Here is a 15,209-nt window from a genome sequence, read left to right as displayed (position 1 = left end):
AGATAGATAGAGGGGGAGTATGTAGATAGATAGATAGATGGGGTGTATGCGGATAGATACATAGATAGATAGAGGGGGAGTGTGTAGATAGATAGATGGGGTGTATGGGGATAGATAGATATATAGAGGGGGATGATGTAGCTAGATATGTGTATGGGGATAGATAAATAGATAGAGGGGGTGTATGGGGATAGATAGATGTGGTGTATGGAGATAGATAGATGTGGGGGTGTATGGGGGTAGATAGATAGATGTGGTGTATGTGGAGAGAGAAAGAGGGAGAGAGAGAACCCCATTGGCTTTAAGCCCTTTTACATTTTATGGCACTTTTCTGTAATCTCAGCTCCTTGAACTTTTTCGTGGTCCAAAGCAAACAACAACCCTGGAACCCATGTACACAGAGAATGGTTGTGTAGGAAGGAGCCCAGGGAAGCCAAATCAGATTCAGCTGTGTCATTGACTACAAGCCGGCCAGTGTGTTGCAGTTGGATTTTCCCCGCTGACCCAGTGGCAGGCCACTCCGCTTCTATTAGGGCCCTGGGATGGGAGGTAGGTGAGTGGGAGGGCCTGGGTTCCCCTACCCCCGGCAACCCAACGTCAGGAGTGGTAGCCTCCCCACCTGGTTGTCAGGAGGCCTGCATTGGTCTGGCTCCCACCTGAATCCGGATGCCAGACGGTTGTGCTGACTCTCCCACCAGAGAGGTAACCTCCCCTAGACTGCCACAGCTCTGCTGGACTGTAGGCCAGAGTCCCCCTACTTGCTTGCTGCCCCACCCTGATCAGTGGCCAGGCAAATGGACCTTCTGTTGCTCTGCCTGCCTGCCTGTAGGCCACAGCCCCTTCTCGATTGCTGCCCTGCCCTGATTGAGGGCCCTGGGCAAACAGACTCTCTACCATTACTTGGCCTGACTGCAGGCTAGAACCATTAACACTGAGCTACTTTTCCCCTGAACCAAGGTACCCGGAAGTATCATAGCAAAGGGCATGGTCTCCCGCCCAGACGGACGGGGAGGGAGCCGTGAACCCCTTACAGTCTCTCTTTCTACTCATTCATACTTTTTCTCTAAATATGTCAAAACACAGGTACACAACCTTCCCCCGGCCAAACACAGAAAAATAATACAAAATAAATTTTCAAAATGGCTGACGGCACCAAAAACATACACGACTGGAAATGGGGATGGAGGGCGGGACGTAAATGCTACACAGTGCATGGAAACCTATCAAAAAGTACATGGTGATGAAAGCTATTGAGCAGTTAACTACTCACATGGCTGCGCAGAGCAGGCGGCCAATGGGGAAGAAGCCATGGTCTGGCACGAAGCTCCCAGGGAAGGGAGGCTGGCTTTTCCCAGAGCTAGGGCAGCTGGGCAGCTTCAATGACCGGGCTCTCCTTAGTGCACATTGTTCTTATCCTATGAAAGCATGTCCATAGGCTGCTGTGGGCTGGCGGGTGGTTCTTGAACGCCTCCAGGATGAAGATGGTCTGAGAAGCCAGGCTTTGGACCGAGGAGTTGCTGTCCTGCTGCAAGCCTTTGAGGTCTAAGATTGAAAGGAAGGAAATGGAGGTCAGAGCCACAGAGCTCTGGAGAGCCCCAGCAAACCAAGCCAGCGCTGTACCTCTCGGCTTGTGACAAGAAGGCAGCAGGCTGGGAGGCGGGAGGCAGGGGACTAGCAGGAACAACCAGCAACCTTCACTAAACATCCCTGCTGCCCTCCACAAATGAGGGAGCCTCCAGACACAGGCAAGAAGTCCCAATGAACCCCATTTACTCACTATTTCTAGGACTGCCCCATCCCTGCAGTATCTGAGCACCTCATTCCTGCCTGTATTTACCCTCCGCCTTCCCCACAATGCACAGATGGGCACTTAGGTCCAGAGAGGGGGAGAGTCATAAAGGGGGCTTGGACATTGTTAGGCTACGCCTAACTTTAGGTGCCCTGCTGCCATCCAGGAAATGCCGAGGAGGGAGCTCAGCCATTCTCTAGCTCTGGTTGGGAGGCCCAGCTGTGAACCTGCTCTGGGAGTGAGAAGCCTGAGCTATATCACTCCCCCCCCCCGCCATTCGCCAACAAATGTGGAGATGCTGCTCTGCCCTGCGCTGCCCAGGGGTCCGGGCACGCAGCAAGGAGGTAGGTGACCGGACGTCACCTCTGCCTCATTTGGAGCAGTGGCTTCACCCCAGGCACCCCACGTGGAGGTGACTGCTCCAAACACTGGGCTAGTGAGTGCAAGGGGGGAGGCAGCACCCCACCTCGGCTGTGTTTGGGGGGGGCAATCATCTCTGAAGGCCAGCCAGCTCAGGCCCAGTTTGGGGATCTGCCAGGCCGCAGCTCTGAGGTCAGGGCTAAGTGCCTGGCACATGCCAACCAGCAGACACGACAGGGTGAGGGGGCAGCTGATCAGGGGTTTGGGGATCTACATTTTGCATCCCTTTGTGGCTCTCGCCCGAGATCATGTTGCTGGCGTCGGAGATTGAACCCAGCCCACGGCCCTGGGCTGTTCATCCCCCTAGCGCTCAGTGCTCAAAACAGGTACCACCCACCGTTGCAGATGGCATCCAGCTTGTCCTGGCTCCTCTGGTCCAGCTGCCGGGCAGCGAGCCCTACACACACAAACAGCTCGTCACATCCCCGCATCCCCAGCGAGGGTGTCAAATGTCACCCTCCAAGCAACCCCTCACTTCCCCCGCCCCTCGCTGGCCAGGAAGGTGCTCCCGAGTCCCCAGGGCAAAGGGTGAGTCCCCAGGGATGGTTACAGGGCTGGTTGCCAAAGGAGAGCACAGCACCTTGAGGGTTCACTACCAAGAGCCCATGGTGGGGTATGCGGGGGGAGAATGGGGACTGCATGGGGAGCAATGGGGTTAGAGGGGGCCCATCAGCCGATCAGGGCAGTTTGGGGTGAGCTTGCTCCTGCGGACTTCTGACACCCTTGATCCTGCATTGGACAATCAGGAGCCCAAGGGTTACTTATCGCTGCTGGCAGGGACTGAGGAGAGCCTGGGACCAGATCCAGCCCCCCTGTTAAAGGGACCACTGCTCTGTGGTTACCTATGAACCTGATGGCCGCTTGTCTAAGTGGAGTCTGTGGGTTCTCCAGAAAGGCCATGGTCTGGCACAGAAAGTTGTTGGCTCTCCCCTTGTAGCGCGTCAGCTAGGACCAGAACAAGGGAGCACAAGGTTATTAAAGGCCTTTCCGTCCCGCAGGCCGAGTTCCAGGTGTGTGGAGCGCATGTCCTGTTTTCACCCCTCTTTCCTGTGCCGGGGGGATCACGCAGAGGGACTACACCCAGGGCCAGGAGTGGTCCCAGGGCTGGGGCTCAGTGTGGGCACAGAGCCGGGCAATGGGGGGTGCCCTATCCACCGATTCCCCCGCTCCTACCACGAGGGCTGCGCAGTGAATGACCTGAGGGCTCCCTCACCAGGCAGTCACAGCTTTGCCAGGTATCCTTGCGCTGGATGAAGCCACCAAGCTGGTGCCACTTCAGGAATTCTGCCGCACTGCTGAGGGTGTCCCAACACACCTGCAAAACAAGTGGGGCCAGGGCGAGCCGGCCACGGTTACGGGAGCTGGAAGCCACTAGCCTCGTTACCCGGAGGCGGGGAGACCGTGCATGCTGAACGCTTCCCGGCCCCAGGTTGCTTGCGGAAGGGCGGTGGTGTGGCTAAGGCAATAGCTGGAGACCTGACTCAATTCCCAGCTCTCCCTGCAGGAACTCAGGCAAGTTGCTTAGGCCCAGGGCTGCAAAGGGATTTAGGTGCCTAATGCCTATGGGTGATCAATACTTTTGAGGCGCTAGGCCTCATGCTGTGCCTCAGTTCCCCACCTCATGGTGGGTAGGAGGGTGAATTCATTAGTGCTGGTGGCATTTGGCTCCCAAGTGATGGTGGCCATGAGCGCTAGCATGTGCAGAGACACCTGGGGCGGGGGGAGGGGGGGCAGCTTGGGCATCTCATGTCTAGTACGGGCTGTACGGGCCGCTTGGCCAAGGGCACACTGGGTCCTGCGCACCATCTGGAGACTGGGTAGCCCTGCTCCTGGTAGGGGCCATGGCCAGGGTTGTGCTCTTCCCACCAGCACAGCCAGGGAATGTGCGGAGGCCAGTGGCTGTAGGAGTGGTGAGGCGACCCCTCCCCCCACCCAATCTCTCAGCCTGGCTGCAGGGGGGGAGTGTTGGGCTCAGAGGATGCAGGGAAGACTCAGCAGTTGGGTGGGGCGCCATGGTCATGGCGCTACTGCACTCAACGTTCAAGTGATTTTGAGCACCTGACTGTCAGAGCACTGAGCACCTGCCCTCTGTCAGCGAGACCCTTTAAAGAGGGGGTGTCACATGCTGCCCCCTCAAAACAAATTACTGGTCACTCTGTAACGGTATCCGCTGCAGGCTCCAGCTCGTGGCCTCACCTGGGACACGTTGGGACGCTCATCATGCACGAGGAGGAGCAGCGGGACCAGGCTCTGGAGCACATGCGCCTTCATCCGCCTCCTGTCGAGCCCCCTTACAAGCTCCAGCAGGTGTTTAAAGAGGGTGATGGAGAGCACCCGGAGCCTGCTGGACACCTGCAAGAGACGACGTGGGGAGGAGACGCTGTGACAGTCATTCTCACCCAGCGGGGCGAGCGCTCACTGTGCCAGAGATGTCTGCCCTGCAGGGGGTATTGGTAACTCACCCCCAGCCATACAGCCACAGCTGGGGCCAGAGTCTCATGGGCATAGCGCCATTGACGGCAATAGAGATGCAGATTTTCACCAGTTGAGGGGCTGGCCTGGTAACTTCTTGGCCAGGGAGAGCAGTAAGGTGGGGTGAGACTGCCCCTGGACTCTCACAGCCAGCTCTGGGCACACTGACATCAGCACACACCTGTGTCAGCCAAGGGGGAATGCTCAGGGCAGAGCAGCGCCAGGACAGGGGCGGCAGAGAGGGAGTGATGAGGAAAGATTCAAAGAGCGAAGGAGGGGGTGTCGTTTGTCCTCCCGCTTTGCGGGCCCAGCTCACACTGCTGTTGACCCACAGCGGCCCTCTAGCCAGGCCAAGGGGGCCAAGCGTGGGGGGCAAATTCCTACACTGGTGTTTGTTCAAGCCACGCACAGGGACCTGGGGTGGATTTAACCCAGGGCCAAGGAGTGGTAAATGTGCAGGAGTTCCCAGATAGGGGGCCTTGGAAGCCATGACTGGAAGCCACCCAGCCTCCAGGGGCTCGGAGTGGGCTGAGGGTTGCCCCACTCCTGTGCATGGGTTTCTTGTTAAATCAGAGCCAGCCCCGCTTGGTCACATGGTGCTGCTGGGCCCCCGCCCTGCATGGCTGCTGGCAGAGCTGAACCAGTCCAGTGACCAGGGAGGCTGGGCGAGCTGTGCCAAGCAGGGAGAACCAGGAGCAATAGCTGGTTGCTGTAGGGAGGGGCCACTGCTTTCTGGGAGGTGAGGCTGAGGGGGCAGCCTGGGGACGGGGTGACTTGAGCTGTTCTGGGAGTGGCTGAACCTTTAAACGGTGACCCCAATCAGCAGTTACATGTCACCTCCGGGCACCAGGTTCTAGACAAGGCAGTTCTCTGTGTGACATCTGTTGTAAAAGTGTTCATAAGTTCACCTCACCTCAGTCCCTGGAAAAATCATGGAGCAGGTCCTCAAGGAATCAATTATGAAACACTTAGAGGAGAGGAAAGTGATCAGGAACAGTCAGCATGGATTCACCAAGGGGAAGTCGTGCCTGACTAACCTAATTGCCTTCTATGAGGAGATAACTGGCTCTGTGGATGAGGGGAAAGCAGTGGATGTGTTATTCCTTGACTTTAGCAAAGCTTTTGATACGGTCTCCCACAGTATTCTTGCCGCCAAGTTAAAGAAGTATGGGCTGGATGAATGGACTGTAAGGTGGATAGAAAGCTGGCTAGATCGTCAGGCTCAAGGGATAGTGATCAATGGCTCCATGTCTAGTTGGCAGCCGGTTTCAAGCGGAGTGCCCTAAGGGTCGGTCCTGGGGCCAGTTTTGTTTAATATCTTTATTAATGATCTGGAGGATGGTGTGGACTGCACTCTCAGCAAGTTTGCAGATGACACTAAACTGGGAGGCGTGGTAGATACGCTGGAGGGTAGGGATCAGATACAGAGGGACCTAGACAGATTGGAGGATTGGGCCAAAAGAAACCTGATGAGGTTCAACAAGGACAAGTGCAGAGTCCTGCACTTAGGATGGAAGAATCCTATGCACTGCTACAGACTAGGGACCGAATGGCTAGGTAGCAGTTCTGCAGAAAAGGACCTAGGGGTCACAGTGGATGAGAAGCTGGATATGAGTCAACAGTGTGCTCTTGTTGCCAAGAAGGCTAATGGCATTTTGGGTTGTATAAGTAGGGGCATTGCCAGCAGATCGAGGGATGTGATCATTCCCCTTTATGCGACATTGGTGAGGCCTCATCTGGAGTACTGTGTCCAGTTTTGGGCCCCACACTACAAGAAGGATGTGGAAATATTGGAAAGAGTCCAGCGGAGGGCAACAAAAATGATTAGGGGTCTGGAGCACATGACTTATGAGGAGAGGCTGAGGGAACTGGGATTGTTTATTCTCCAGAAGAGAAGAATGAGGGGGGGGATTTGATAGCTGCTTTCAACTACCTGAAGGGGGGTTCCAAAGAGGATGGAGCTCGGCTGTTCTCAGTGGTGGCAGTTGACAGAACAAGGAGCAATGGTCTCAAATTGCAGTGGAGGAGGTCTAGGTTGGATATTAGGAAACACTATTTCACTAGGAGGGTGGTGAAGCACTGGAATGCTTTACCTAGGGATGTGGTGGAATCTCCTTCCTTGGAGGTTTTTAAGGCCCGGGTTGACAAAGCCCTGGCTGGGATGATTTAGTTGGGAATTGGTCCTGCTTTGAGCAGAGGGTTGGACTAGATGACCTCCTGAGGTCCCTTCCAATCCTGATATTCTATGATTCTTTTAGCCTGTTTATCTGATTTGGCTGCGCTCTTCCTGTCTGGCCACTTCGTAGTAGGTTCTTGGAACAGTAGTTCTGAGTTGTCTTTCCATGAGGAGTTGTGCTAGACTAGATGCAGGAGCTGCTGTTGGTGTTGATCTGTAATTCAGAGGAGCAAGGAATGGATCTTCCTGCTGTCAGATGTTTTTGGCTGTCTGCGCAGCTCTCTCAGCCTCTCCATTCGCTTGTGAGTAATTTGGGCTGCCAGTGATATGAGCAAAATCATATTTCATTCAGACTGACTTAAATTCTGCTGCAGTGAATTGTGGGACATTGTCCATCACTAGTTGTTCTGGATACAGAAATGAGCAAACGTACACTTCAGTTTCTCAATAACACTGCAACATGTTATGTCTTTCAAGTACATTATTTCTATATAGCTGGAAAAGTAGTCCACAATGACCTGGCAATGATGTCCTCTGAATTCACAAAAATCTGCAGCTAGTCTTTCCCAGTTCTCTCTCTTGTAGAGGTGGTTGTTCACTGGTTCAGCATTGCCTCTTAAGTTGATTTGGACTAGATCACCTTTCAAAAGCCCAATAGCATCAGATCCTCAAGTTCTTCCATCTTTCTCACTAGGCCCATCATGGCTGCTACACTGCAGCTGAGAAGGTTGTTGGTCTTTGATCTCATACACACGGAACGCAAAGCTTTTGTCTTTGTAAATTGGTTCGATGCCCATGCAGTTCAAAATCCCTTGAGGGAGGGTCAGAGCTGTGTGACATCAGCTCTCGAGTCAACTTTAAAGTCAATAGTCTTGCTTTGAATATTCAATGTCACTCTCCAGGCGGGCGCCATGTCATCACAAGTGATAGATCCCAGAATCAATGGGTCTTGATTGTCTGCAATATGAGTCAACTCCCTGACTGCTTCAGTGCAACGAACAGCTGCAAAATGTCCATATTTCAGGCATTTATTACAGCATGCGCCTCTGGCTGGACATGTATCATCCCTTGGGATATGACTTTTCCACACCTTGTGCATGTAGACTGGCATTTGTCCCTCTTAGCCTGCGAATTCTCTCTCCTTACCTCAGGGATTTTATGAGAAAGACTTTTAACACTTAAGTGTCTGTTTGTAGCTTTTAAGCTAGTTGCAGGTTTTTCAATTTGCTTTTGCCTGTTGTTTGACTAATTCTGACTCTTGCTAGCTGTATAGCTGTGGGTAGAGTTAAATCTCTCTTCGGCGGTAGCTACTGTGAAAGGTTTTTAGCAGTGTTGTTATAGCTGTGACAGTCCCAGGATATTAGAGGTAGGTGAGGGAATATCATTTAGACCTCACCTGGCTTGTCTCTATGAAAGGTTTTTATCTTTTAACCCAATAACCAGCCTGTTTCTGAAATTTTCATGTTTTACATTCCCCAAATCACAGTTTTCAGCCAGGGGATGCAGAGGTCTTCTAAAACTTTCAACATTTTCCCCTGGTTCTTGAATTCTTTGCTGAAAACATGCTCTTTAATAAACCACATTTCCCTCGGTTATAAAGTGTGCATCAATCTTAACCACAACCCTTGCATAGTTGTCTTTGTGATGGTCTTCAGTAAAGTCAAAGGAGGTAAAGATATGCTCTGCGTGCTTCTCCATAGCCTAAATTAAAGTCAATACCTGTATATCCCCAGTTCCTTTGTGCAGCTTGTTTGCAATGCAAAATCGTGCCAAACATTGTTTCCAGTCTGTCCATTGTGAAGGGTTATGAAAGGTGACGTTCTCTGGGGAATCAGAGTGGGGCATGTTGATGAGGTCCTGCAAACTTCGTTGCTGTTCCTTCTGTCTGCAACCTGTGTTGCTGTTTTCCTTTGGTTTCTGTTCTTAGTTTACTCCTGACACCATATCATGTTCTGTACCAGATATGTACTGCCTACAGAGCTTGTTTACACACACCAGATGGACAGTGCTTAATTTGTCATGAAAGAGGTGCTGGGGCTCAAGCAATTTTTTTACAATCATAACTGATGCAGCAAGCCCAGAGGTGCCAGGGCTAAGCCCTGGCAAAAGTTGAGCACTGCAGATGGGTTCATCATAAGAACCGTTAATGCTCTGCTGGATACAGCTGAGGTTCATTGAAATAAGGTATTTTACAGAGCATCACCTAGTAGTCAAACAGTATCATACAGGGTAACATGCCATTACACAGGTAGCCTGGCTTGTTTGCTAGACTCCATCCCATGTTAATCTTACTAGCCAGCTGCTCCTGCCCCCGGTGTCAGCTCAGAGCAGCCGGGCAGGCTCTGCACAAAACTTATGGGAGCGGTCTGGGGGCATCAGAGCTGCACTGCAGTGGGCATAGGCAGATGTTGAATTGGCACCTCGCTGGTCTTCCCTCCAGTTGTTGAGGCCTATTTGCCTTTCCCTGGTGATGGGCGTTGTGTTCATTAACGCTATTTGGATTTAACACCCCCCCCCATAAAGAACCTGTTCTGTTCCCCCCGGGCCCGAGAGGGGTTTGGTTTAAAGGGCTCGCACCAGGGCGAGATCCTGCAGCTGGGGTCCAGGAGACCCTGGGAACAGCTTGAGCCGGGCCTGTGCCACTACTAAATAAAGAGCGGCAGGGTCCCAGCAAAGTTCGGCAGGGCTGAGGGTAGTATTTAGTGTTGTGAAAGCTGGGGAGGTGGGTGGACGCTCCAGGAGCCCCCACTGGGGGTTACCCCTAGAAGGCAGTAATGGATGGGCCCCTTTCTCCTGCCCACTTGCTGGATCTCACCATCCAGTGGGGGACTGGACATCAGTCTGGTGAACGTGTCGGCGGGGGCTAGTTTGTGGTTATGAAAGGCCTGGGGAGAACTAGGCCCTCCTTTGACGCTGCGCTGCCATGAGAATGAAGGGGAGAGGAAAGGGTGGTAGCTGCAGAACCTACAAACGGAGCCGTTTCCTTATGGAGCTCCCAGGCCAGCTGTGGGATTCCTGGCCAGGGAGAGGAGGGGCAGGATTTTCACCAAGGTACCATCACTTGTCACCCTGGAAGCCAGCAAGAGCATTGCAGCACCCTGTGCTGCAGAGGCCCCCTCACTGCATGCAGACTCAGGAATGCATGTCCTTCCACAAGGGGAGCCTTGTCCCCAGGCTGCCCTGATCCTTGTCAGCAGGCCTGCAGGACACAAGGGTTCCCATCCTTTCTGCCATACGCTCTGAAGGAGAGTGAGGTAGCAGAGGAAGGCGGGAATGGGCTCACATCATTTACAACAATCCTTTTTCTGGCTAGGACCATACACAGGCCCTGCTAGCCCACCCGCCAGCCCCCATTCACAGGTCCGCAGTTTGAACGGTCTCCTATGGGCCACCAGGCCTTACATCATCAATGAAAGGCAGGAGTTTCTCAGCCACTTGCACAGCCGCGCGGCTGGCGCTCCGCCTGTCCATGCTGGCAAGGATGTTTTTCAGCACGGTGATGGCCTCGGCGATGATGTCCCTGTCTACCTCCTGTAGTTGCTCCAGGACCTCTGGCAGCAGACGCTGGAGTTTCCCCACCTGCGTGAAATGAGGAGCTGCTTTACAAAACACCCTCCAGTGACCCACAAGCCATTTCCAAAACAACGTCCACCTCCCCTGCAGACAGAAGCATGGGAACTAAGGGGGTGCTGCAGCACTCCCAGGTTTTACACGGGGCTCTGCTCCTGGCCCCGCTCACAGGGTCCCAGCTGCCAGCCCTGCGCCAACCCCCATCTGTGGCCCCAGCCTCGGTCCCCTTGCTCCATCCACCTCCCCCGCCCCCGGCTCCTGGAGCCATGGCCCTGCTCCTGAGCCCAGCTCTAGGGGTGGCAGGGGGTGTGGGCAGGGGTAAGGTGGGGTGCAGCACCTCCACTATAAAAAGTCTTCCAGTGCCCCTGCCTCCAGGTGACATGTTAGAACCTCAAAGCCTTTGCACAGCCAGCTAGGATCACGGGCAGCAGGCCCGGCTACCTGCAATATAAGCAGCTGCTTCCTTGTACCCCAGATCTCAGGGGATGGTATTTATTAGCGGGTATCATCTGTGGAAAGTTCTCTGCACAACACATTGACCCCAAATAAATCAAGTCTATTATTGTTATAGGGGTTCAAATAGCACCTCGAGGGCCTATCTGCAATCAGGGCTTGTGCTGGGGGATTTCCAGGCACAGTAAGAGACGTCCCCTGCCCTAGAGCTTACAGGCTAGGCACACAAAGGAAGGATTTCTATCCCCATTGTACAGACATGGAGCTCAGGCACAGAGAGGCTACGTGACTCGCCCATGGTCACCCAGAGAGTCTGGAAGAGCCAGGAACCGAACCTGGGTTCTCCCGAGTCCCTGTCCTTACAGCCCAACCTAGAGGACGGAGCCAATTTTGCACACGAGTTCTAGGGTTGGTCTGTTACTAAAAGCCAGATTCAATCATTTCTGTATTTGGTTTTTGAACCTTTCAAAGACAGCCCCACAAAACATTTTTGGAGAGGGTCCAGAGAAGAGCTTGAGAACATGACCTATGAAGGAAGGCTGAAAGAATTGTGTTTGTTTAGTTTGAAAAAGAGAAGACTGAGAGGGGACATGATAGCAGTTTTCAGGTATCTAAAAGGGTGTCATAAGGAGGAGGGAGAAAACTTGTTCACCTTAGTCTCTAAGGATAGACCAAGAAGCAATGGGCTTAAACTGCAGCAAGGGAGGTTTAGGTTGGACATTAGGAAAAAATTCCTAACTGTCAGGCTGGTTAAACACTGGAATAAATTGCCTAGGGAGGTTGTGGAATCTCCATCTCTGGAGGTATTTAAGAGTAGGTTAGATAACTGTCTATCAGGGATGGTCTAGGCAATATTTGGTCCTGCCATGAGGGCAGGGGACTGGACTCGATGACCTCTCGAGGTCCCTTCCAGGCCTAGAATCTATGAATCTATGAAAATCTCAACCGGCATCAGGGAAAAAATGTGTCAAATACAGGCTAACCGGTTCCGGAAGAAAAAATGAACCACAAGCAAGTGAAAACCAGGCTGAGGCGTGTGGAACGATGGGAATGGTGTATGACAAAGAATGACAGTCACGCCCTCTCCACGTCTGATCGAATCGTAGTCCGGGTTTAATAAACCGGACTGACCCGCTATTCTCAAGGTAAGTAAATTATCATTAGTGAGAGTTGCCTTCAGATTGTCTCCTCTTTACCAGGCTGCCAGATCTGTGTATTTAAGCCCCAAGGGTTTTCTCTGCCTTCACTATACTGTGTGTATCAAACTTGTTATGAGATCTTAGCAGCAAAAGGCCCCTGTAGAGCTCTTCAGAGGAGCAAGTGCTGCGGGACAGAGCTGTGACATCAACAGTTAAAACCTATGAGGCTTTAAAAGGGGATTTGTAGGAAAAAATGGTTCCTAATTGAAGCGAAATGGCTCTGTCTGGGCGTCCCTGATCACTGGTGTCGCCAGCATTCCCTGGGGTCTAGAGTCCACAGCTCTGCTGCTAATCTAGTGCTAGGGTTCTTTGGATCACAGAGACCCCAGACACAATCAGGCCCGGCAGTGCCAGGTACTGCACACACCCAGAGACACACCCCGCAGGAGCCAGGCTTGGAGACTTGCCCAAGGTCACCAAACAGGTCAGTGACAGAGCCAGGAATAGAAGCCAGGGCTCCTGACTCGAGGCCAGGGCCATGTCCCCATGGAAGGTTTCAATGACCCCAGCCCTGCAGCAGCTCCCTGCGGTTCTGGGTTTATCCCCCAGCCCTCCTCCCCTCTCACCTTCTCTGGGCACAGGGACAGGTTCAGGAGGCCTTTGAGCGCCAGCCAGCGCACCACAGTGTTGGGGTCTCTCAGCTGCCCACTCAACTGGTCCAGGATGGCGTCTTCCTGCTTATTGCCAAGGTCAGGGCACTGGAGGAGCTAACACACCAACAGCGAAACAAGCTAGAGAACGGGGCTGGACCCTCACGACTCATCTCTGCCAAGGGGCCCTTAGCTCCACCTGCCACGGGCACAGCATGCGCTGTACGCCGGGCACCGCGATTGGTCACCGTGTGTGCCCCACTGAAACACTGCTAGCGCAACGGGCCCTCGAGGCTCCAGCCGAGATCAAGGCCTACCCTGCTCCCTCACTAAGGCTCAGCTGCATGCGGAGCAGGGAGGGAGGGGGCTGCAGCCTTGTGTTCCAAAGGGCCGCCCGGTCTACGGGGGGCAGGTGAATTGGCCGTGGATGGGCCCGGCCTGCGCATGGCATACGGACGTCAGAGGGGGCTTCAGGGCCGAGGTCACACAAGGGACCATTCTATGGAGCTGAGCCTTGGGGAACAAGAGACACCCGACTCTGGGCTTTGCTCCAGCCCCGCAACACCAGCTGGGGCCGGTAACAATGTCCAGAGTCAGTGACTCCACCCCTAGGGCTTTAGGAGCTTTCCCTGCCCCTGGTCACCCACCCACCCCCAGAGCCACCTACTCCTCTCCTGGCCATAGGCATGGGCGGCGAGTTCTATGGACCCCCGGTGCCTGGGCACCATGGGCCTCGGCCCCGCCTTCCGCCCCCACATCTCCCGGGCCATTTAAAAGAGCCCGGGGCCCCCACTCACCACCCGCAGTGCAGCGGAGCTGAGCGGCTTCCTGCCTGCTTGCTCCACATGGCTGCCGGCCCCTCCCTGCGGCCCCTGAGTGGGGTGGGTCTGTGTCCCACTGTCACGGAGTGTGGGGGAGTCAGGGCCCCGCACCCCCCACTTCCTGTGATTCACCGTGACTCTCACCAGCCAGTAAAACAGAAGGTTTATTAGATGACAGGAACACAGTCCCAAGCAGGGCTTGTAAGTACAACCAGGACCCCTTCAGCCAGGTCCCTCTGGGGGGCAAGGATCTTAGACCCCAGACTTGGGGTTCCCTGCCTCTTCCCACCCAGCCCAAAACTGAAACCAAAACCCCTCCTGCAGGCTCTCTCCTCCTCCTTCTCTCCCCCTCTCCCTTTGTCCAGTTTCCAGGGCAAAGGTGTCGACTTGCCCCACCCCCCTTCCTGGCTCAGGTTAACAGGCTCAGGTACTGTCCCTCACCTAAAGTCATCCCCTGCTCTCCCATCCCCCATGCAGACAGTCCAGTAAAACTAACCGACATACCCAGGTCAATCCACCCCGCTCCCTACTGCGTCACACCCACCCCAAGCGCCCCTGCAGCCAGTAGGAAGCTGCGCGGGCAGTGCCTGGGGGTAGCAGCACACGGAGGCCCCCAGGCCTGCCCTGCCTAGGAGCCCCAGGTAAGCGCCGCACCCTCCCAACTCCTCCCAGAGCCTGCACCCCCACCCCTTTCCCACACCCCACTCCGGCCCCCAAACTCCCTCCCAGAGCCTGTACCCCCTCCCTCCACACCCCCTCCTGCCCCCAAACTCCTCCCAGAGCCTGCACCCCTCACCCCTTCCTGCACCCCCACCTTCTGCCCCAGCCTGGAGCCTGCACCCAGCACCCAAACTCCATCCCAGAGCCTGCACCGCAGGCCCCTTCCCCCACCCAAACTCCCTCCCAGGGCCCAACCTCTCACCCCTCCTGCACCCCAATCCCCTACCCCAGCCCAGTGCCTGTACCCCAGACCTCCTCCCCCCGCCCAAACTCCCTCCCAGAGACTTAGACAGGTGGGAGGCAGTTTGGAGGGGCGGGCTCTGCTGGTCACCACCAACATTTCTACAAACCTGCCGCCCCTGGCCATAGGTCAGTCCCATGCCACAGTCACCGCTGGGCTAGGGCTGTTCTCACGACCCTCACCCGCCGGTGAGGCTCACCTGAATGAAGAACGCCATGGCCGGGATGTACCGCCTATCATCCCTGCAGTTGAGGATGGCCATCAGCTCCTGGAAAATCCAGCAACGCTCCTGGAAACTGCCCGAAACCATGGCCCTGGCATGGGAAACACAAACACCACATCATTGAGGTGGGCAAGGACTGGTTCTCCATTTACAAATCTAACCAGACCAGTGCCACAGGACAGGGGATCCCGGGTGACTAGTCACGTGCAGCTGGCATGGACTAGTTCCTGCTGGCTTAAAATGCCCAGCAGCCTAACTGCTAGAGACCCAGACCCTTAATCACTCTACAGGGAGCCCTTCCGCGAGGCCAAGCTCCGAGTGCGCAGTGCTGGGCTGTGTGACGAAGTGGGACCGTTCTTAATGTTTCCTCTGAATACTGTGTGGGTGCCTCAGTTTCCCCTATGCATTTCTTAAGTCTCCAGTGTGCATAAATGGATGACAATCTGTCTCCTAGCAACAAATGGCCAGGGCCCTTCCCCCCTTGCAAGGGGATAGCTAAAGGTGAACAAAGATCAGGTGACCTTCTGGCCCAGGA

General features: G+C 54.5%; 1 protein-coding gene across 1 annotated transcript; it reads right to left on the bottom strand.

Moving 5' to 3' along the window:
* Window positions 1-1,101: 1,101 nt before the first annotated feature.
* On the bottom strand, window positions 1,102-14,748 carry LOC135979417 (maestro heat-like repeat-containing protein family member 6). The gene is made up of 8 exons (XM_065579785.1): window positions 14,651-14,748; window positions 12,646-12,786; window positions 10,260-10,436; window positions 4,406-4,561; window positions 3,423-3,524; window positions 3,052-3,154; window positions 2,547-2,606; window positions 1,102-1,542 (listed from the first exon to the last, which is right to left on the bottom strand). The coding sequence occupies exons 1-8, from the start codon at window positions 14,711-14,713 to the stop codon at window positions 1,358-1,360; spliced, it is 987 nt and encodes a 328-aa protein (XP_065435857.1). The 5' UTR covers window positions 14,714-14,748; the 3' UTR covers window positions 1,102-1,357.
* Between the last annotated feature and the right edge of the window lie 461 nt (window positions 14,749-15,209).

The sequence above is a fragment of the Chrysemys picta genome, unplaced genomic scaffold (assembly GCF_011386835.1).
Source record: "Chrysemys picta bellii isolate R12L10 unplaced genomic scaffold, ASM1138683v2 scaf820, whole genome shotgun sequence".
Classification (NCBI taxonomy): domain Eukaryota; kingdom Metazoa; phylum Chordata; order Testudines; family Emydidae; genus Chrysemys; species Chrysemys picta.
Note: the sequence above shows the minus strand (reverse complement) of the source record. Positions and strands in the feature narration are given on the sequence as shown.

What these genes read in the sequence shown, in the direction of transcription:
- LOC135979417 (XM_065579785.1), bottom strand. Translation starts at nt 14,713, where the DNA reads ATGGCCATCCTCAACTGCAGGGATGATAGGCGGTACATCCCGGCCATG. An exon ending in CCATGGCGTTCTTCATTCAG is followed by an intron (nt 12,787 to 14,650) that starts GTGAGCCTCACC and finishes TTGGTGTGTTAG; the next exon opens with CTCCTCCAGTGCCCTGACCT. An exon ending in TCCTGCCTTTCATTGATGAT is followed by an intron (nt 4,562 to 10,259) that starts GTAAGGCCTGGT and finishes CGTCTCTTGCAG; the next exon opens with GTGTCCAGCAGGCTCCGGGT.